Raw genomic sequence first — 22666 nt, forward strand, 5'->3', positions numbered from 1 at the left:
GGAAAAAAAATTGGTCTATTATTAGTAAACCCCTGACCGAAATCCTACATGCGCTCCTGACCGTAAGTCCTTACTGTTCATTCATATACATCCTCAATAACTATAATAATTTACTAAATATGTAATGATAACCAATTATTTTTGAATAATATTTAGCCAGTACATTACGTCAGCACGTAGTTGGAGAGAGAGAGATGATTCTTCGATCCAATCATTTAATGGAAGACCGTGTCCAAAGAGCAGAGCAGAGCAGAGAGGCAGCCGTTAGTTATCCTTGATAACGTGGGAGAGTTAGAAAGAGCATGAGCTGCGCTTTTCTCACTCTCCTTATTACTTCTTCTCTCTTTCTCTCCCTTTCTCTTCATTTTTTGTCTTGTCTTACTCATCTATAGTCTTCTAGTTTTGTTACAAGCCAGCCTTCAAGAGAAGAGTCGTCTCTCCTTCTCTTTCTTCTTTAATTTAATCTACTCATTTCCAACTCATTCATCTTTATCAATCTATTAATTCACCACATTGGATCTTTATCTCAATTCAATTCTTCACTAAAATAAAATTGGGGAGCTACCAACTTCTATTAGGAGAGCGATACAATCTTTTCTATTTCATCACTTTCCATCCCTGCTCTGAATTCCTCTCTCTTCTTCTCTTTTAAATATCCCAATTGAAAGCATGATGCTAAGAAAAGTTCTCAGCTTTGTTGATTCACAGTTGCTTAATGGTTTAAAGGTACGTTTTAACAAATTAATTACACAATTTTTGCATTAGTTTCATGTGCTTGTTCATACCATCTCGATAAGACAATAACTGATATGTATAATTAATCTAATTACATTTCAATTTTTTTTTGTAAAAAACTCTTAAAATTATGAAATTAAAACAGATCAATATTGGCTCAAATTCATTTTCTTTTATCATTTTTTGTTTTGCATAGTTGCAATTAGGAGGCAGCTCATCATATTTGACATCAAAGTCTGTATCCTCTTTGCAAGAAGACGTGAGGTTGGATTCGGATAGGTATGATGCTATCTTCTTTTCTTTTCTTTTTTTTTCTGCCGTACGTCCTTTTTTAATTTACATGATTGATTTTACATGTGTTGTGGTAAAGTTGAATTTGGTTTCCTTGTTATAATAGAGTTGCTTTAGCGCGACAGTTACAGAGGAATCTCAGTATGTAATGTAGCTGTCACTAATTTTTTGTAGTGACAAATATTTCTAATTTTAGTGATCCACAATCGATCAAATGCTTAATTAATTGCTCTTCATTTGGATTTTTGCAACTGTATTTGACACTAGCTAGTCAACAACTCGCTACCCTCCAAATAATTGTCCCAGTTTCAAATTCCTGCAGTTTTGGAGGGACTACTAATAAGAAATTTCACACAAAAGTATATAATCAAACTACTACTAATAAACAATTCCATATAAATGCTAATTAATTTTCTGTAGTATGTAGAGAATTTTCAACTTGGTAATTTATTATGAGAATATTATGAGAATTTCTAAAGTTTTGAACCAAAACATTAGAGTTTTCAGCAATGACTGAAAAAAAAAAATTATAAGTGAATTAATTCATCCCCTGAATTATTATGAGCAGGAGTGATGAAGAAAATGGGGAAATGGATTGGGACAATCTAGGATTCGCTCTCACGCAAACCGACTACATGTACGAGATGAAATGCTCGCAAGATGATAACTTTACACACGGCAAGCTCAGCCGCTACGGCAACATTGAGCTCAGCCCTTCATCAGGTGTCCTCAATTACGGTCAGGTTGGTTCCTCATTCCTCTATTTTTTTTTCTTCTTTTTTCAGACCATAAATTTAAGTATCGTTTTGCAATAATGTAAAGACTAATGGACTTGGTCATCAAATTAAAATATTGTATTTCCTCAAAGAACGCTAATATTCGATGTAATAATAGTTAAATATAATAAAATTACATATTCTAATATACATATTTCATTCATTTTTCTTTCAAAAAAAGGGTCTATTTGAAGGTCTAAAAGCTTATAGAGGAGCAAAAGGGAGCGGATTCCTTCTCTTTAGACCAGAAGAGAATGCAAAAAGAATGCAAATAGGTGCCGAAAGGATGTGCATGCCCGCCCCATCTGTTGATCAATTTCTTGATGCTGTCAAACAGACTGTTTTAGCAAACAAACGTTGGGTAAGCGCAACAAATTATAAAAAGGAAAACAAAAAAAATAACATTAAATTCATTAGAAATGTTTTTAAGTAAATTAATCATTAGGTGATATTAAGAACCATCAAGTCAATATATATATATATATATTTTTTTTTCTGGCAGATACCTCCTCCAGGAAAAGGTTCCCTTTATGTCAGACCACTGTTAATGGGGAGCGGAGCAATACTGGGATTGGCCCCAGCGCCAGAATATATGTTCTTGGTCTATGCAGCACCTGTAGGAACCTATTTCAAAGTATGTATAAATTTTTAGAATAATTTCTGGTTATGTTCTAAACATTCTGGTAACATGTTTATTAAGATTATATTGTATTTCTACAGGAGGGAATGGCACCGATCAACTTGTTAATTGAGGATGAAACCCACCGAGCCTGTCCGGGTGGTACCGGAGATGTAAAAGCAATTGCCAATTATGCACCAGTAAGTATTGTATTGTGTACTTTCTGCAAAAAATATCATATATACTTGAATTATCTCTTCAGTTTGTTGTATAAAAAATTTGAATAATTGGGGTCAGGTGTTGAAGGCACAGATGAGAGCAAAGAGCAAAGGTTTCTCAGATGTGCTTTATCTTGATTCAGTCAATAAAAGATACCTAGAGGAGGCCTCTTCTTGCAATCTTTTTATTGTCAAGGTTATTTTATATTTTTGTAGACATTAGTAAAGATATATTTGTTTTCATAATATTATTTTAATCTAAAATGTAAATTAATTCTTTTATCTAGGATGGTGTAATCTCGACACCAGGCACAAACGGAACAATTCTTCCAGGAATCACTCGCAAAAGTATCGTGGAATTAGCTCAAAATATTGGTTACCAGGTTAGCAAATACAACATCAATATACATCTACCATCTTCTTTTGTGGATTTCTTGTGTATATTAGAAATTGAAAGAGATAAAAGTAAACTGATTATTTAAAATTTAATAGGTTTTTTGAAAATCTACACCAATTGGTCATAAATACCCTCTTTTTCTTCTTCACAAACAGGTTTCTGAAAGGCTCGTATCAATTGACGATCTGAAAGAAGCGGATGAAGTTTTTTGCACAGGAACTGCTGTCGTGGTTTCCCCCGTCTCCAGCATTACTTACCAAGGCCATAGGTAAAATTTGCCTCGAAAAATTTTGTTTTCTTTTTTAACTGTGTATAAGTTTAAAAATAAAGATGTTACATGCATACTATTTCTCTACTTCAGGTATAGATACAGAATTGGAGAACAGACTGTGTCGAAGAAACTATACACAGCTCTTACTTCTATCCAAATGGGACTTGTGGAAGATAAAAATGGCTGGACTGTAAAAATCGATTGATATTTTCCGAGGGTCAAATTGTCGATGTGCAATTTCCAACTGGGCAGTTAGGAAAAATTTTACTTTCAATAAGCTAGCCAGTAAAGAGGGATTCTATTCAGATGGACATATATATATATATACAGCAAATATGTGTTTGCTATTAGAAATTAGAATGGGGGTTAAATTGTTTCCCTTTCTTTTTCATATTCTGCATGTGTCCATATTTTATGAACTCTTGTTCTAATTTTTGAATGGGAAAGGATATATTGACAACCATTTTTATTTGACAATTAATAGTGACAATTGATAACGGTTACAAAATTGAAAAAGGTATATGATTCCTGATCAAATTCCTGTACTCGCACTGGCACACCGCAGGTACGTTGTGCCTGAAAACGGCTTTCCCAAGCTTCTTCCAGCCTCTCATCGTGGCCATCGTTGCCACTATCACGCAACTCTTGATCAGATATAACACCTGCAAAGGGACAACTCTCTATTATTAGTAATTTGTGTCTACTCCTGACCGAAATCCTACATCCGCCCCTGACCGTAAGCCCTCACTGTTTGTTCATATACATATTCAATAATTATTATAATTTACTAAATATGTAATGATGACCAATTATTTTTTAACAATATTTAGCCAGTACATTAAGTCAGCACGTAGTTGCAGAGTGAGAGAGGTGATTATTCTTCGATCCAATCATTTAATCGGAAACCATGTCCAGAGAGAGAACAGAGAGGCAGCCGTTAGTTATCCTTGATGACGTGGGGGAGTAAGAAAGAGCATGAGCTGCGCTTTTCTCACTCTCCTTATAACTTCTTCTCCCTTTCTCTCCTTTTATCTCTAGTCTTCTAGTTTTGTTACAACTTACAAGCTAGCCTTCAAGAGAAGAGCCGTCTCTCCTTCTCTTTCTTCTTTTATTTCATCTACTCATTTGCAACATCTATTAATTGACCACATTCGATCTTGAATTGAATTCTATTCTTGACAAAAATAAAATTGGGAAGCTACCAACTTCTATTAGGAGCGATGCAATCTTTTGTATTTCATCACCTTCCATCCCTGCTCTGAATTCCTCTCTTTAGTCTCTTCTTCTCTTTAAAATATCCCAATTAAAAGCATGATGCTAAGAAAAGTTCTCAGCTTTGTTGATTCACAGTTGCTTAATGGTTTAAAGGTACGTTTTAACAAATTAATTACACAATTTTTGCATTAGTTTCATGTGCTTGTTCATACCATCTCAATATGCAGCAAAATAAAATTGAATTGGGAATGGCCGTTGGAATTAAAGAGAAGAAGAAGAAGGGAAACGGTTCTCTCTGTTAAGTGGATTCCAGCCGTTAAAGGAAGTAGAGACTGAAAATAGGGACCCACCTAAACAGAAGCAACAGTTCCGTTAGAAGGAAGCAATCGTTAGATTCAATCAATAGCGTTGAAGGATGAAGAGTGAGCTGATAAACGAGAAATCAAGAGAAGGATTTACTCAACCGTTTTCTGTTATTCTTGTTTCCTTGTAATCACCTATATAAGGCTAGTGTATTCATTGAACAGATTTTATGAAATGAATAATCAGATTTCCTGAATTTCGCTCTATTATGATCTATGTTCCGTCCTTTCGTTTTCTCAATTTCCACCAAATTAATTCCTTTCTTTGAGAGATACGATTTGATTCGTTTTCACCTGTAGTTGAGATCCAGTCTCGCTGCAGTTTTGGTATCAGAGCCAGGTTTCCATCAGCAGGGAAGTAGCAGTTCGAGCTATCAAGAATTGCAAGAAATGGCGAAGTCAAGGAGAAATGACCCCCCTGAGGAAGATTACCAGCTAGATGTTGTTGCAATCAATGAGAGGATCTCTCAGGTTGCGAGAGACACCCAAACTTCCATCCAGGCCCAAGATGAGAGGTTCAATCAGTTGGAGGAAGGGTTAGATGCCCGATTTGCGGCAATTACAAAAATGCTAGCTGATGCCATCGCGGGAAAACAGCGAGAGGAGGGTAGCAACTCTGACATGCACAGAGACCACCATCGAAATAGGAGTGTGTCTCCTGACAGGCAAGAAACCAGAAGGGAGGGTCATGATCGCAATTCTGGCTCTCAAAAGGTATTTCTACCTCGTATCGATTTCCCAAGTTTTGATGGGAAGAACCCAGTAGATTGGTTGGAGGAATGTAAATTTTACTTTGAGGCTTACCAAATACCTGAAGATTACAAATCCCGCATGGCTACTATGAATTTTGTGGGAGTAGCAAAGGAATGGTTTAGTTGTTATCGGGTTGAACACCCAAACCCATCTTGGCCTGTGTTAGTAGAAAAGGTATTTGTGAGATTTAAAACCAGAGCTGCTGGTAACCCGATAGTACAATTCAGGAAGACTCATCAGACCGGTTCAGTAGAAGAGTACATCCAAGAATTTGAGAGAGCCAAATCTAGGTTGTTGGCTGATACCGGTATTAAGCATGAGAATTTTTTTGTGTGGAATTTCATTGGTGGGTTGAGAGAAGAGTTACAAAACACCATAAACTTGTTCAAACCCCAAACATTAGAAGCTGCAATGGATATTGCCTTAGAATTAGAGGTGGTCATGGGAACCTCTGACAAGAAAGTGCCTTTTCTCAAAACTCAAGCTTCAGTCAACTACAAACCTCAAAACAACCCAGTACTCAAGAACAACAGAACACTTGACAACCAAAACAGGAGGTGGAATGAAGAGCCTAGATTCAAATTTCCAACTGTAAACCCTCAAACAAGCATGAGTCTTGATCAAAAAAGGAAGTTGGGGCTGTGTTATAAGTGTGAAGAAAAGTGGCACCAAGGGCATAAATGTAATAAAGGAATACATGCCATGGATGGCGATGAAGAGGAGGATGAGCAACAAAGAGAATTTCAAGAAGAGAGGGAACCTGTAGTGAACAATGAAGGAAGTGAAGAGGAAGTGGCAGAAGGGTACATCATTACCTTGAACAGCATTAATAACTTCTCAAGCAACCAAACCTTGAAATACAAAGGCTCCATAAAAGATATACCTATTTTAGCCTTGATTGATACGGGTGCTTCCCATTCATTCATACATCCAAACTTAGTGCAAGCATTAAATCTTCCAACAGCACCCATAAAACCATTGTATGTGAAGGTTGCTACTGGCCCAAGATCTATATCGAAAACTGTGTGTCGAGGGGTAGTGTTCACCTTGCAAGGGCATCCTTTTGAATCTAATTTGAGAGTTTTGGAAGTACAGGGGTATGACATTATCTTGGGGGTTGATTGGATTTCTAGTCTTGGTACTATTAGGATGAATTTAGGTGAAGGGATGATGGCTATAAATCTGAATGGCAGTGAGATCCAATTGACCACTGAGAAAGAAAGAGCTGAGATACAATTCTGTGAGGAAGAAATGGATGTGGAGAAGGAGGCTAAGAAGGGAAATTCTGTCATGTATGCAGAGATTTTTATATTGGAGGAAGGGGCTGATAACCAAGGGGACAAAGAGCCAAACCTAGAACCTTAAATCAGCTCTCTATTGCAAGAGTTCAGATCTGTATTCGAAGAGCCTAAATCATTGCCTCCTAAAAGAACTGTAGACCACAGAATTGAACTCAAATCATGTTCTAAACCCTTTAGCCAAAGACCCTATCGTTTCTCTTATTATCAGAAGCTAGAGATTGAGAAGATAGTACAAGAGTTGCTTCAGAATTCTCTCATCTAACCGAGCACCAGTCCATATTCGTCACCTGTGTTGCTGGTTAAGAAGAAAGATGGGTCATGGCGAATGTGTATCGATTATAGGAGGTTAAATGAGGACACAGTGAAGAATAAATTTCCTATTCCAATAATAGAAGACCTGCTGGATGAACTACATGGAGCCCATTATTTCTCTAAGCTGGATTTACGTTCGGGCTACCACCAAATTCTAATGGCTGAAGAAGATGTTCAGAAAACAACATTTAGTACTCATGAAGGGCTCTATGAATTTCGGGTCATGCCGTTTGGCCTCACAAACGCACCAGCCACCTTCCAGCAGCTTATGAACAGTACATTCAAACCTTTTCTCAGAAAATTTATTGTAGTTTTCTTTGATGATATTCTAGTGTATAGCAGGGACTTGGATTCGCATATTAAACATCTCAAGCTAGCATTACAAACCCTAGAAGAGCACAAGCTGTTTGTGAAGAAATCGAAGTGTGAATTTGGTGTGCATCAGATCCAATACCTCGGGCATGTCATATCCAGAGAAGGTGTTGCCACTGATTCAACCAAGGTGGAGGCAATGACTAAGTGGCCTATACCTAGAAATATCAAGAGTTTGAGGGGTTTCCTTGGACTTACTGGCTACTACCGGAAATTTATCAAACATTATGGCATTATTTCAAAACCACTTACTGAATTGCTCAAGAAAGATGCTTTCCATTGGAACCAAGAAGCTCAACAAGCATTTGATCAATTGAAGCAAGCAATGGTGAAGGCTCCAGTTTTGAAATTACCCGACTTTAATCAGCCCTTTGTCATAGAGACAAATGCAAGCCAAGGGGGTATAGGAGCAGTTCTTATGCAATGCCACAGACCGATAGCCTTTCTAAGCAAGAAATTAGGGGTTAGAAACCAAAGCCTTTCAACCTACGAGAAAGAACTATTAGCTCTTTTCATAGCTGTCTCAAGATGGAGACATTATCTATTGGGGGGCGAATTCGTTATTAAAACAGATCAGATCAGCCTAAAATACCTTCTTGAGCAAAGAATAAATACACATATGCAGCATAAGGGATTAAGCAAGTTGTTGGGCCTGAAGTACAAGATTGAATACAAAAAGGGCATTGAAAATAAGGTAGCAGATGCTTTATCTAGAAGAGAGGGGCAATTTGGAGAACAGAAAGTGAAGAAAGGGAAGTACTAGCTGTGAGTGAGCTGACTCCTAAATGGGTTCAAGAAATCAAAGAGAGTTACTCGGAGGATGAATGGATTGAAGGGTTAAAGAAGAAATTAAATGATACTGAAGGGGTAGATGCAACTCACCATCTCTCAGAACATCAAGGAGTGCTATTTTACAAAGGTCGGGTATGTTTGGGTGATCATGGCCAGTGGAGAAATTCAATCCTGAAGGCAATGCATGATTCTACTATTAGGGGGCACTCTGGAATTACTGCAACATACCAGAGAATTAAAAAACAATTTTGCTGGCCGAATTTGAAAGAATCAGTGCATCAGTTCATAAGGTACTGTGATAACTGCCAACTAAACAAACCTGATTTCTCAGCCCCAGCTGGACTGTTGCAGCCATTACCCATACCTAAGGAGTCCTGGAGTAGTATCGGAATGGATTTTATAACGGGCTTGCCTAAGCCAAAAGGATATGAGGTTATAATGGTGGTAGTTGACCGCCTAACCAAATACTCACACTTCATTGCCTTGTCACACCCTTACACAACATCTACTGTTGCCAAATCCTTTGTTGACCAAGTGTACAAGTTGCATGGACTTCCCACTGATATTGTATCAGATCGTGACCCCATCTTCACAAGTCGGTTTTGGCAAGAACTGATGGCCATCTTGGAGGTCAAGCTCAATATGAGCACCGCATATCACCCTCAGTCCGATGGCCAAACCGAGAAGGTGAATCAGTGCTTAGAATCTTATTTACGAGCTATGGTGTATGACAAACAAAAGAAATGGTCGAGTTACTTATCCCTGACAGAATGGTGGTATAACTCAACGTATCACAGTGCCATAAAAACTTCACCTTTTGAAGCTTTATATGGGTATTCACCTCCTCAGCTTGGGTTAGGCAGCACACCAAAGAGTCAAGTGGATTCTGTCAACGTATTCCTACGAGATCGCCAAGCTGCCCTTGTTCAACTAAAAGCCAATTTGGTGAAGGCACAAGAAAGAATGAAGAGGCACGATGATAAGCATAGGAGCGAAAGGAAATTCGAGAAAGGGGATTGGGTTTATCTCAAACTGCAACCATATCGTCAGATAACAGTAGCTGGAAGGGGGAATCAAAAGCTAAATTCGAAGTATTACGGTCCTTTTGAGGTGCTACAACGAATTGGTACTGTGGCTTACAAACTGAATCTACCACCTAATTCGCAAATCCACCCAGTATTTCATGTTTCACAACTAAAGGCAAGGATTGGAGAGAATCAGATACCTTCTCCTAAGTTGCCAGTGATGGGACCAGAGGTGATTGTGACTCAAGTGCCGGAATTGATTTTGGCGAGGCGAATGGTTAAACGAGGAAATGCTGCAACAGCACAAATTTTAGTGAAGTGGCAAAACCAATCTCGTGATGATGCTGTTAGTGTAATAATCTAGAAGTCAATAATACGATAATTTATCATAAAGCTTTGTTCATGAATTGGATGATGAATATCATTTTGTTGCCTTGAGTATTATTGAATTTATGGATCATTTCGAGTTCATGACTGAAATTGTGAAACTCCATAATATAGATAATATATACTCTTAAAAAGTCACTGACCAAGGTAATTAGCAGAAACACTAATTACCGCGATAAGGTTAGTATGTGGATTAAAAGATGGTTAAGTTTTACAAACCACCTAACACGAGATGTCATTTTAATCACATAGATACATGTTCTAGGAACATGGTATTTGAGAGAACCCGAATGAAACATTAAATAGAATTGTGTCCGTGTCATTTATGTTTTCATTCAGTGTCAAGTTCTACAGTATGAGGTATTCATCTTTCCTACTAAGAATGTATATGTGTGTGATTGTTATCAAACGCTGTCGGTAAAATGCAGTTATAACGGTAGCTCTTCGGTATACATGGCTTAGCTGAGGTAGTGATGGTTTACCAAGAATACTATTTGTCCCTCGTATCTCTATACGAGCTATAGCATCACTGGGCCCCTTGATAGAGTAAGATTATCTGCTAGCGGTATAATTACAAGAGTAATTATATTTGATAATCTGCTCAAGATCAAGAAAAGATTCAGTTAGCAAGGATGACACACATCTACCTTGAAACTAATCTGATAGCTATGAGACAGAAGAACAGACACAAGTAAATTGTTTACTGGATCGTGATATTGTACTGTACAGCATCATCTGTGTAATTGGATGGTCATGATGTGTTGCCAGATGCCGCTCATGATTATAGAAGTTAAAACAGTTTTAACTCTGTTTACCAACATAACACAGATCCTATTGGGTCACACCATATAGGAGTTAATCGGAGAATCTTATTGTGATTGATTATAAATTGGTTATGATCAATAGTAAGATGGTTATAATTAATTATACGTGTTATAATTAAATTATAAATGTTATGTAAAAATAACAAGCAAAAACATTGGTTAATTTATAAACGTGTGTGACACGTTGTATAAAAGTTAACCGGTTAATTTATAAATGTGCAGGACACATTGTATAAATTACCGAAACAACAACCGCAAGAAAAATATATATAATTGTTCAGAATAATTATACGAATATTATTTGTATTCGGGCCGAGGGCATTCGGGTCTTTTCAGATTCGTGCTTATCCGCATGACATGTCATCGATCCTATCCAGATGACACGTCATCGATCTTATCCACATGACATGTCATCCTTATCCATTCAATGGCATATCTTGTAAATAGGCCGAACTTGGAGGGCATTTTGGTCTTTTGGCAATCGACCCTAAACCCTATAAATAGGGGTGGAGGGGTAGAGAGAAATTTGCTAATTCACTCATACCGTTTCGTGTCGAAACGGATCGGTATTTTCTCTCTTTCTCGGTTTCTCTCCCAAATAGTGTTTCGGTTGAGAAAAGAAAGTTATACGTAGTTGACGTATAATCTTTCGAGTTGTTGTGAGGTATATTTACGGGATCGATGAATAGTGTTTTACCGAATTTCGCGGAATGTCAGTTTTGCATATTGATGAAACTGAGCAACCGAAAATTCGTGTTTACGGGTTTTCGTCTTTTTCCCGTGAATAGTGTTTTTGCAGAATTCCGCGGTTTACGGTATTTCTGGCAGAAGAAATAAACCGCTCTCCGATTAGTCCTGGTGGATAACCGATAGAGGTATCACACGTGTGATACTCCGAGTCGATTCCTTCCCTGGTGAGGCTCTACTCGCTCGGTCTGCATTCCAACTGTGATTTGGAAACAAGGTATAAATATGTTATATTAATCTATTTAATTGGTAAGTAGATTAAAGTTTTAGAAATCAATCATGGAGTAGATCTGTAAAAGGATTAAATTGGGTTTTGATGCCAAAGGAATACTGAAGGTGGACCGCCTTGGAAAGTTTCCTGACATACCCCGTTTAATCCTGAGCTTAAGTTGGCCGTAGAAATTTTTGTTCTACGGTCATTCCGCAACTTAAGCCTAAACGGATTTTTGGTTACAGCACCCCGCGAAACCCCAACAGATGCTACCTGGGAATATTATGAAGATGTCGCTCAGAAATTCCCTGCATTTATTCATGAGGACATAAATTTGTTTAAGGGGGGAGGTGTGCAGCAAAATAAAATTGAATTGGGAATGGCCATTGGAATTAAAGAGAAGAAGAAGAAGAAGGGAAACGGTTCTCTCTGTTAAGTGGATTCCAGCCGTTAAAGGAAGTAGAGACTGAAAATAGGGACCCACCTAAACAGAAGCAACAGTTCCGTTAGAAGGAAGCAATCGTTAGATTCAATCAGTAGCGTTGAAGGATGAAGAGTGAGCTGATAAACGAGAAATCAAGAGAAGGATTTACTCAACCATTTTTTGTTATTCTTGTTTCCTTGTAATCGCCTATATAAGGCTAGTGTATTCATCGAACAGATTTTATGAAATGAATAATCAGATTTCCTGAATTTCGCTCTATTCCGTTCTATGTTCCGTCCTTTCGTTTTCTCAATTTCCACCAAATTAATTCCTTTCTTTGAGAGATACGATTTGATTCGTTCTCACCTGTAGTTGAGATCCAGTCTCGCTGCACAATAAGACGATAACTGATATGTATAATTAATCTAATTAAATTGAAATGAGAGTACGTATGAGACAGATCAGTATTGGCTCAAATTCATTTCCTTTTATCATTTTTGTTTGCATAGTAGCAATTAGGAGGCAGCTCATCATATTTGACATCAAGATCTGTATCCTCTTTGCAAGAAGCGGTTAGGTTGGATTCAGATAGGTATGGTGCTATCTTTTTTTTCCTTCTTTTTTTTCTGCGGTCCTTTTTAAATTTACATGATTGATTTTACATGTGTTGTGGTAAAGTTGAATTTGGATTCCTCCTGGGTTGCTTACTTGCTTTAGCGTGACAGTTACAGAGGAATCTCAGTATGTAATGTAGCTGTCACTAATTTTTTGTAGTGACAAATATTTCTAATTTTACTGTCCCAAAATCAATTGTTTAATTCCTCTTCATTTGGATTTTTGCAACTCTATTTGACACTAGTCAACAACTCGCTACCCTCCAAATAATTGTCCCAGTTTCAAATTCCTGCAGTTTTGGAGGGACTACTAATAAGAAATTTCACACAGAAGGATATAATCAAACTACTACTAATAAATAATTCCATATAAATGCTAATGAACTTTCTGTATTATGTAGAGAATTTTCAACTTGGTAATTTATTATGAGAATATTATGAGAATTTCTAAAGTTATTATGAGAAATTTCTAAAGTTTTGCACCAAAACATTAGAGTTTTCAGCAATGACTGAAAAAAAGAAATAAATGATAAGTGAATTAATTCATATGGGGAAATGGATTGGGAAAATCTAGGATTCGCTCTCACGCAAACTGACTACATGTACGTGATGAAATGTTCGAGAGATGATAACTTTACGCACGGCAAGCTCAGCCGCTACGGCAACATCGAGCTCAGCCCTTCGTCAGGTGTCCTTAATTACGGTCAGGTTGGTGCCTCATTCCTCTATTTTTTTTCCTTCTTATTTCTAGACCATAAATTTAAGTATCTTTTTGCAATAATGTAAAGACTAATGGACTTGGTCATCAAATTAAAATATTGTATTTCCTCAAAGAACGCTAATATTCAATGTAATAATAGTTAAATATAATAAATTACATATTCTAATATATACATATTTCATTCATTTTTCTTTGAAAAAAAGGTCTATTTGAAGGTCTAAAAGCTTATAGAGGAGCAAAAGGGAGCGGATTCCTTCTCTTCAGACCAGAAGAGAATGCAAAAAGAATGCAAATAGGTGCCGAAAGGATGTGCATGGCCGCCCCATCTGTTGATCAATTTCTTGATGCTGTCAAACAGACTGTTTTAGCAAACAAGCATTGGGTAAGTGCAACAAATTATAAAAAGGAAAACAAAAAAAATAACATTAAATTCATTAGAAATGTTTTTTTAAGTAAATTAATCAAATTTATTTTTTATTATTTGGCAGATACCTCCTCCAGGAAAAGGTTCCCTTTATATCAGACCACTGTTAATGGGGAGTGGAGCAATACTGGGATTGGCCCCGGCGCCAGAATATATGTTCTTGGTCTATGCAGCACCTGTAGGAACCTATTTCAAAGTATGTATACATTTTTAGAATAATTTCTGGTTATGTTCTGAAAATTCAGGTAACATGTTTATTAAGATTATATTGTATTTCTACAGGAGGGAATGGTACCGATCAACTTTTTAATTGAGGATGAATTCCACCGATCCAGCACTCGGGTGGGACCGGAGATGTAAAAGCAATTGCCAATTATGCACCAGCAAGCATTGTATTGTGTACTTTCTGTAAAAAATATCATATATACTTGAATTATCTCTTCAGTTTGTTGTATAAAAAATTTGAATAATTGGGGGCAGGTGTTGAAGGTACAGATGAGAGCAAAGAGCAAAGGTTTCTCAGATGTGCTTTATCTTGATTCAGTCAATAAAAGATACCTAGAGGAGGCCTCTTCATGCAATCTTTTTATTGTCAAGGTTATTTTATATTTTTGTAGACATTAGTAATGATATATTTGTTTTCATAATATTATTTTAATCTAAAATATAAATTAATTCTTTTATCTAGGATGGTGTAATCTCGACACCAGGCACAAACGGAACAATTCTTCCGGGAATCACTCGCAAAAGTATCATGGAATTAGCTCAAAATATTTGTTACCAGGTTAGCAAATACAACATCAATTTACATCTACCGTCTTCTTTTGTGGATTTCTTGTGTATATTTAAAATTGAAAGCCTTGATCCCCATTTTTGTCTCAAAAAAAAAATCTATACCAATTGGTCATAGATACCCTATTTTTCTTCTTCACAAACAGGTTTCTGAAAGGCTCGTTTCAATTGACGATCTGAGAGAAGCCGACGAAGTTTTTTGCACAGGAACTGCTGTCGTGGTTTCCCCAGTCTCCAGCATCAAGGCTTTCTCCAGCATCACTTACCAAGGCCATAGGTAAAATTTGCCTCGAAAAATTTTGTTTTCTTTTTTAACTGTGTATAAGTTTAAAAATAAAGATGTTACATGCATACTATTTCTCTACTTCAGGTATAGATACAGAATTGGAGAAGAGACTGTGTCGAAGAAACTATACACAGCTCTTACTTCTATCCAAATGAGACTTGTGGAAGATAAAAATGGCTGGACTGTAAAAATCGATTGATAGTTTCCAAGGGTCGAACTGTCGATGTGCAATTTCCAACTGGGCAGTTAGGAAAATTTTTACTTTCAATAAGCTAGCCAGTAAAGAGGGATTCTATTCACACACACACACACACATATATATATAGCAAATATGTGTTTGCTATTAGAAATTAGAATGGGGGTTAAAATGTTTCCCTTTCTTTTTCATATTCTGTATATGTCCATATTTTATGAACTCTTGTTCTAATTTTTGAATGGGAAAAGATATATTGACAACCATTTTTATTTGACAATCGCGACAACTGATAACGGTTACAAAATTTAAAAAGGTATGTGATTCTGATCAAATTCATGTAATACTGAACCATTTGAAAACCGATTGATGGAGGACCAGTGCATAAGAAAACAAAAAATAATGAAGGAAAGGCTAAATTAAAAAGAAAGAAGGGTATACTAATTAAATGGGCAGAGATAACCAATGATGGAATTTCTAATATATATAAATTATGGAGTTACAAACAAAAACTAGTTAAAATATAGGGATACACCAATTGACCTTCACTGTTCTAGTACCAAAAGCTAATGATTTTAAATCCATCCAAAATTCTTACACAAATTATTTGGGAAGACTTACTGGTATAAGAGTCCATTTAGCATCATTTTGTAATCTATTGACAGAGTAGCTGGTTGCAACCAGAAGGAAATGGTGTCAAGACTAAAAAAATAATTATGATATTTTTCATTTGATGCTGTCAATGCCCGATCCGCATATACTGATATCAGATATAACCAGCTTATTGAATACAGTATATAGTAATCCTCCGTACCTTTTACTGGCACAAAATTTATATATATCTCGTGAGGAAAAACCTAGAATTAAGAATTTTAATTGGAACAAAATCATTGTCTAACTTAAACCCCGAGCATTTCGCTCCCTATAAATGGTTAAATCCTTAATTTAATTAGTGGATTTCAGGTATAACAAACCATGGTGTCCAAATGCTGAATATGATAAATCAAACGTTAGATTTGTGCAATCTAAACGTAGAGAATGTTTTAATTGATACCGAATCTAACACATTAAATTCCAACCATTCACTCTACATTGGTACAAGCTTTACATCTAATGAAAGAAAAATTGAATTTGGAAAAAAAAAAAAACTATACGAAAATGTAACATTATTGTGAATAATTAACGTTTCTATATTATGCTGCATAATGAAAGATCCAACCAAGAACGTGATCCGCTGCATAGTTTGGTGGCAATAAACAAAAGCCCCAAACAAGACAATAATCACATATGGGCGTTCTAGCTGGGCTTAGTAATTAATCGGGCTATATAATGTTCTATTTATCCAAATTATGGTTAAATTCAATAGTTCATGACACCTTAATTTTATTATTTTTGCCCCCCCAGACCCCAACAACCCACCCACCTACCCACCCAACCAACCAAACCAAAACCCCACACAAGAACTCTTATCATTCTCCGAGTAAGTTGGAGAGTTTCAGATTTTCCAGGTTATACACGAAATTGCTATGATAGGAAGAATTTCGTGTATACCCCTAAAACACACAAAATTAAGTCTTGTTTCTTTAAGTTAATAATATTATAAACACCCCTCTAAATTTCAGAATTCACAAATTTATCCAAATTATTTTCTTTTCTATTAAAAGTTTAAAACGCATTAGGCCAAGGCAAGGTCCGCTCGGACAATACCAAGCAATGCTTCTCAGAAACTATTGAATAAAATACTCTCTATTAAAAAAAAAAAAATGTAAATATATGTAAAAAAAATTCAATCTACTAATTAGTCAGTTTCTAAAGGCAAATGATTCATTTTTTACTTATAGCACATACTAAGATACTAATATCCATAGACTTAGAAAAAATGCTTATTCGGAGTCAACTAAACAACAGGTAAGCTTAAGATTGCTCAGCAAGTATTTACATATTGAACACTGAAATGCAGTAACAACGGCACAGATTTGATCTTGCATTCAAAAAGACCAAACAACAAATTAGTATTGCTCAATAAAGAGAGATGTATGTCAAGTCGTCAACCCAGACAGTTATACTCTTCTTTTTTTTCCGGATCATTTCTTCTCACTTAGCAGGAGGGGCACGGTAATAAGCTGGAACCATAGCTGGGAAGAACATTTGCCTAACTCCTTCTGCCTTTATTATTGGGAATATTATGCCACATGCACCCTGAAAAATGTACAAATAGATAGTACCAAATTAGTTAGGCCTCGGTATAAGATGCGAACTTAATATTCAAACCAGAGATCTATTTTTGTAGAAATAGATGAATTTCAAAAAACAAAAAAAAACTGCATCGATTTATAGCCAGCAGTAACTTTTTACTGTCAAGTCTTTGAAAAGAAAGTATAACGGCACTGGCAGATACCTAGACAAAAACTTCATAACATTTGTAATTTTTATTTTGGAAAAGATTGAACTCACAGAGATTAAGCGGGCACCAATCCACATGCGGTTGACGGAAGGGAAGGGGACAAGGAGGCGGCCAACACCATAAATTGCAACAGCAAAGAAGTGAGCGACTAGGCTGAGTGGGCGAGGGTTGAGGCCTGAGAGGAGAGAAATGGGCCCCGCTGAGCACACCCCACCCAGGCTAAGATAGTCAAAGCATGCTTGACGCATCTCATTGCGTGCCTTGTCTGGGGATGCACTGAACACCTTGTACAGTGCCCCAGCAAGTGTGTTTATTGTCGAAGCAACAGGCTGTTAAAAATCCAGAATACATCAAGTTTAGAATCTCATATTTAGTTTTATAATTTTAATCAAGTATGAGAGCAAAATGAATAGAGTATGAATCACCTTTCTGAGGGTGTAGAAAGACTCAAGGTAATTGCAGAGAGATGATGCGTCATGGAGGTTGCGCAGAGGCTTGAGAAGATTGCGGAGAACAACAATGTCAGAAAGGGCAACGGTCATGCCCCCACCTGTCAGGGGATGCCGCATGTTGAAGGCATCTCCCATGAGGAGGGCCCCAGGTGTTGGGTGCGGAGCCGCTGGCATGCTACGGTTTGGGTGGGTCCTTGTGTTTCCTTTCTCAATTGCTGCTATAAATGATACATATAATTCTTCAGGCAGCTGCAAACAAAAACAAAAATAAAAAAACTTGTAAGCATGTACTGTCAGGGGTCCTATTTTTTCTCATTCTACCACTAATAAGCTCTCATTTGTGATTAGGAAACTAAATACTTTATTATGCCTCAACACTTGAGATACTATACCGTTTGCACACGAAATACCTTACTATGTTTCGATATCAAAATAAATCATCTTTTCAACCACTACATAGGTTTGCAAATAGTAGCATCCATTAAACTATTTTGTCCGACCAAGAATATGAGAACATTTTATAAGACATTATTTAATTAGGTGTCTATTACTTCCAAGTTTGCCTCAAGTAACACCTAAGAAGGCATTAAACTAAAGAACTAAAATGGGGAAAAGTAATACTGTTGTGAAGTGAAATTAGTATTATACCTGAGGTGCTACGACAGTTTTAAGGTAATTAGCCATTTCTCCATTCGCAATGGAGGGCACCTTCTGTCCAGGCACATCAACCAAGCAGCGCACCTCGGTGCTGCTTATCGGGTAAAATAAAATGGGTGAAGGATCCGCTAAGATCACATGCCCGTGATTCGGGAATGGCAGCTTACAGTTCTCCAGAACCAGCCCCACAAAACACGAGGGCACATCAACCTTTAAAAATTAAAACAAAACAAAAAAAAAACAAATTACAGCATACTATCTTCAAATGAAAGAAATTACTTTCACAAACCACAACAGCAGTTACTAATAAAATAGCAATTGAACCTCTCAACATGTTCTCAAATCTCAAAAAAAAAATACAGGGGATTCGAAAAGAGCCCTATTTTTCAGTCCAAAATTACACAAAAACATGATTATAGACTAATATAATACTGAAACCCCAAAATAATATAAATCAAACCAAAATGCAAAAAACAAAAGGAACGAAAATTTTACCTTAGAGAAGCACAGAGCACGCCGGAGGTTGGAAAAGCACCCATCACAAACGATCGTAAGAGGGGCATATGCCTTCTTCAGCAATTCCTCTCCATTTGATTTTGTCTTATAAATAACACCCTTAACTGTTCCATTTTCTTCCAGTAATGTTGTCACTGTCCCTTGTTCCAGTTGAACACTTCAAAATAGAAATTTAAAGCATTATTTTGTGAATGAAAACAGTCAGAACTTAACTGCTTTAAAACAATCGTCAAGCAGCCTGTGCATGAAAAAGGATTTCCAATTTTGAACATTTTAAAGTTGTGTTATAAACTGTGACATTGACCAAGGCACCGATATTTCAACTAGACACTCCACAATACGAACTTAGCCTCAACTTTGAATCTATTTTGTAATCATGCTATCTCTCCTCACTACTTAAAATTAAAATTACTTGAAAAATATGTTTCAACAAGAAGTTAATACAACAATATAGTTTAATTATATGCCTTTCTGAATTTCTAGGAATAATTTAGCTCCCTTCAAACCAGATAAGAACCTAAAATGTTCAATTTCAAGATCAAAATTACTAAATTTATAACTGATTAGACATCAATAACTTCATAATAGAAGCCAGGAAAGCCAATGGAAATGTTATATATGACATTTGACAAGACACGAGGGTAAGCCTAATTATTCAAATAAACCAAAAAAAATTACGCCTTATGTACAATTACCCTTAATTTGATACACATAACCTCAATAATTGCAACTATGCTGCATAGGGTTGCAAATTGACCTGATAAATTGTCAATTTAACTTCTGTTGAGCACTTAAGCACCACTAGAAAAGAAGGGTAATACAAAAACAGGAGGAAAGAAAAACAAAGAGTATACTTGGGAAGAGAGGAGGCTTTCTCGCGCATGCGTTGGATGAAGCGCCCGTTATGGAAACTCCTCCCCGCAACATCAGAATGGAATTTTTCAAGTGGGTACGGTAGCTTTGTAGTCTTCCCATCCTTGAACAGTGCATAACCTTGTACCCTCTGTGCATCTATTTCTTCGACACAGTCTGTTGTCATCATTTAAACAAATAGTATGAGTTTGTACTTAATTGAAGGTATGGCATCAAACTGACTCGTACACATCCATGCTGACTGGGATATCTGATTAATTTTTAATGAATAGAGGACAACGAGATGAATATGAATTTCCAAACTTGAGGAGTAAAGCAAATAAAAGATGATGCTGACACTCGAAGATTTTTCACATAGTTTACTAAAGTATGTGAAACTTCCTGGCTTTGTTTCTAATTAAGTAACAATGAGTGATTACAAAATATTTGCTACGGTGTGTACAACACACTAGATCAGAGGGGGGGAGGCAAAAAAAAATAAAATCCATTTGTCTGTTTGTGGAGCTTGTACAGTTGCATGTGCTCCACAAATAAATTCAAAAATATTAAAATTATCTTACACATTTTAAGTTAAACTCAAACTCTTCTGTTGATATTATTAAAGAAGGGGAACGATCTCTTTACAACGATCTTGACAATATTTTCTCAAATCAATTCAAATAAGGTTAAAAGTTAACAACTACGAAAACAACATTTACTAAAATTTGAATTTTCAATTAAGGGAGATGTGGAGCAACCCAACCATATGAAACATTGACAAGGAAAGATGGTTTGATACTCACCTTGAAGACCCAATTCAACCAATCTAAGATAGCCACCCGGTTGAAGGAGTTCACCCACAATTCGATCGGGCTCAGTTAGATCTCTCTCTATGACATGAACCTTTCGTCCATCCTAAAGATACACAAATAAAAAAAATACATATATAAAATAAGAGATACATCTTTACATAGTTGCATCTGTTCTTGTGCCCTTTTGCTGAGTTAAGTTCAGAAAGTATTAAAAATAATTAGGAGATTTAATTAAAAAGAATATGTCCGTGTAAAGATCAAATATATAAAAAAATTATACTGGGATCAATTTCACACTATCCATAATATTTTATCTTCAAATATATTAAAAATAAGGTTTAAGTATAAAAAAAAATTGAAAATGAATGGGGTCAATTGACCCCATTCATATAGGCTAGATTCGCCTCTGCGTGTCTCTGTCTATCCTCATAAGCTTCTTTAAGTTCACTGTAGTTCACATTAACTTTTACATGAAGGAATCAAAGTATCAATTTCCTTTTACTTTAATTTTAGAAAATTGCTGCTCCAGGAAAAAGACAACCAATTTTTCACGAGAAAAGGATGAGAAAATACTAGAAGGTAGAAACCCAGAACGGAACCAGATCCATGAAAAAGAAAGATATTTAAGAAAAACAGGTCAAAGTAAAAGTTCTGATTTCCTTTTTACTTATTGTGAAGTTTCGTAATCACCTGGAAAAAGTATTTTAAATTATCAAGGAAAAAGGGCCTATCGCCACAAATTACAGAAAACAATGATAAGCAAAAGGGTTTTTTCCAAAATGGTGGGCTTGAATCAAAAATCTCAGTAGTCAAGTCCCACCAGTCATAGCTGATAGCACGAGAAAGGGATTTGCATTTATGGAAAATGTATTTAGATCAAAGGTCGCCAAAGAATATTCCACTCCTTTAGTGTGTTGATAGATTGTAAAGGGACCACCAATTGGGTGGAAGAAATCATCTCCAAAAAAAAAAAAATAGATATAAAAAACAGTTAGAAAGTTTAATCGAAGCACCAATAAGCTTGCGCCAAGAGTCTAATCGATTAATAAATCTACGATTTAGAGCAAAACAAGAATAGATATCTAACTTTAGCAAGTGTATAGGCGAGCGCAGACCCCGCCACCCCAGCTCCGACGACGATGATATCAGGGCCTTCGCCTGAGCTACCATCTCCCACCGCCTCCGCCTCCAATGCACTTTCGAGCGGAGCTCCGGTAGCCTCACCGGCGGTTCTCGTCTTCTTCACCCTTGATCGTAAGAGAAAGATTACTGCCAGAAGCGACGCGACTATCGCTCCGAAGAGGTAATCGCTCTCCATCAAAAAACCTCCTCTCTCTCCCTCTCCCTCTCCCTCTCCCTCTCCCCTGCTCTTTCTTGTGCGTGATTAGGTTGCAGAGCTGTCTTTCTTTCAAGTTTCTCTCTCTTCCTCGCTGGCACTGAGCACCGTTTGTTAGGGAAGGAACCTGACACGTCAGTATATATATGGAAAAAAGCTGAAACGCTATTTTATTTTCTGTGAACTTTCCATGAGTCGAAATATGTGGCGATCTTTAATGATGCCCCAGAGTTACCAGCTGCTGCCTGCTGAGCTGCATGTTGAAGAATGATTATCTCGCTACAGCCAAGTGAGCCAACAGTGTCGGGAACCGATATTATTTCAGGAGGTGGGGCCTTTAGGGATTCTCTGTAGCAAAAGTGCATGGGGCATGCCTGATTGCCCGGCAACTGGCAAAGCATCCGATATAATGTACTGGGCTAATCCCTAAAGTAACACAAAATTCGAGTTTAGATCTGGACCATCTGATCAAATTCCGGGCCAATCCGGGCCGGGGTGGAAAACACAGGAACCCGTTCAGTTCGTGCCAGAGGAGATCGAACGGTCCAGATCTAAACTCAAAATTTGAGTTACTT

General features: G+C 36.8%; 3 protein-coding genes across 4 annotated transcripts; 2 read left to right on the top strand and 1 right to left on the bottom strand.

The window, feature by feature from the left end:
* The first annotated feature begins 374 nt into the window (after positions 1-374).
* Positions 375-3773, top strand: LOC144571965 (branched-chain-amino-acid aminotransferase 3, chloroplastic-like). Of its 2 annotated transcripts, none has more exons than XR_013517618.1 (10): positions 375-726; positions 932-1014; positions 1595-1769; positions 1984-2163; positions 2305-2436; positions 2523-2621; positions 2719-2834; positions 2931-3022; positions 3192-3304; positions 3398-3773. XR_013517618.1 is itself a non-coding variant. In XM_078321361.1 (10 exons), exons 1-10 carry the CDS (start codon positions 670-672, stop codon positions 3510-3512), a joined length of 1167 nt encoding a protein of 388 aa, XP_078177487.1. In that variant the 5' UTR covers positions 380-669; the 3' UTR covers positions 3513-3773. The 2 variants fall into 2 exon arrangements, 1 of the variants encoding a protein (XP_078177487.1); XM_078321361.1 differs by having other exon boundaries at positions 380-726; positions 2719-2835; positions 2927-3022.
* Positions 3774-13858: 10085 nt separating this feature from the next.
* On the top strand, positions 13859-15328 carry LOC144571976 (branched-chain-amino-acid aminotransferase 2, chloroplastic-like). Its single transcript, XM_078321371.1, has 5 exons — positions 13859-13987; positions 14074-14388; positions 14480-14575; positions 14730-14860; positions 14954-15328. Exons 2-5 carry the CDS (start codon positions 14287-14289, stop codon positions 15066-15068), a joined length of 444 nt encoding a protein of 147 aa, XP_078177497.1. The 5' UTR covers positions 13859-13987; positions 14074-14286; the 3' UTR covers positions 15069-15328.
* A 1802-nt stretch (positions 15329-17130) lies between these two features.
* On the bottom strand, positions 17131-22378 carry LOC144571984 (squalene monooxygenase SE1-like). Its single transcript, XM_078321377.1, has 8 exons — positions 21843-22378; positions 20747-20858; positions 19946-20120; positions 19071-19248; positions 18567-18785; positions 17892-18167; positions 17517-17795; positions 17131-17261 (listed from the first exon to the last, which is right to left on the bottom strand). Exons 1-8 carry the CDS (start codon positions 22071-22073, stop codon positions 17157-17159), a joined length of 1575 nt encoding a protein of 524 aa, XP_078177503.1. The 5' UTR covers positions 22074-22378; the 3' UTR covers positions 17131-17156.
* Positions 22379-22666: the final 288 nt, after the last annotated feature.

The sequence above is a fragment of the Carex rostrata genome, chromosome 2, assembly GCF_964058835.1.
Source record: "Carex rostrata chromosome 2, lpCarRost1.2, whole genome shotgun sequence".
NCBI classification, from domain to species: domain Eukaryota; kingdom Viridiplantae; phylum Streptophyta; class Magnoliopsida; order Poales; family Cyperaceae; genus Carex; species Carex rostrata.

Bases quoted from the DNA above. Each gene is read 5' to 3' on its own strand.
- LOC144571965 (XM_078321361.1), top strand. From the start codon at position 670: ATGATGCTAAGAAAAGTTCTCAGCTTTGTTGATTCACAGTTGCTTAAT. The intron at 1,015-1,594 runs GTATGATGCTAT...TATTATGAGCAG, and splicing joins GTGAGGTTGGATTCGGATAG to GAGTGATGAAGAAAATGGGG. The intron at 1,770-1,983 runs GTTGGTTCCTCA...TTTCAAAAAAAG, and splicing joins GTGTCCTCAATTACGGTCAG to GGTCTATTTGAAGGTCTAAA.
- LOC144571976 (XM_078321371.1), top strand. From the start codon at position 14,287: ATGAGAGCAAAGAGCAAAGGTTTCTCAGATGTGCTTTATCTTGATTCA. The intron at 14,389-14,479 runs GTTATTTTATAT...TCTTTTATCTAG, and splicing joins GCAATCTTTTTATTGTCAAG to GATGGTGTAATCTCGACACC. The intron at 14,861-14,953 runs GTAAAATTTGCC...TCTCTACTTCAG, and splicing joins ATCACTTACCAAGGCCATAG to GTATAGATACAGAATTGGAG.
- LOC144571984 (XM_078321377.1), bottom strand. From the start codon at position 22,073: ATGGAGAGCGATTACCTCTTCGGAGCGATAGTCGCGTCGCTTCTGGCA. The intron at 18,786-19,070 runs GTAAAATTTTCG...TAATTTTTAAAG, and splicing joins GTGCTCTGTGCTTCTCTAAG to GTTGATGTGCCCTCGTGTTT. The intron at 17,262-17,516 runs GTGAGTTCAATC...TACATTTTTCAG, and splicing joins TTGGTGCCCGCTTAATCTCT to GGTGCATGTGGCATAATATT.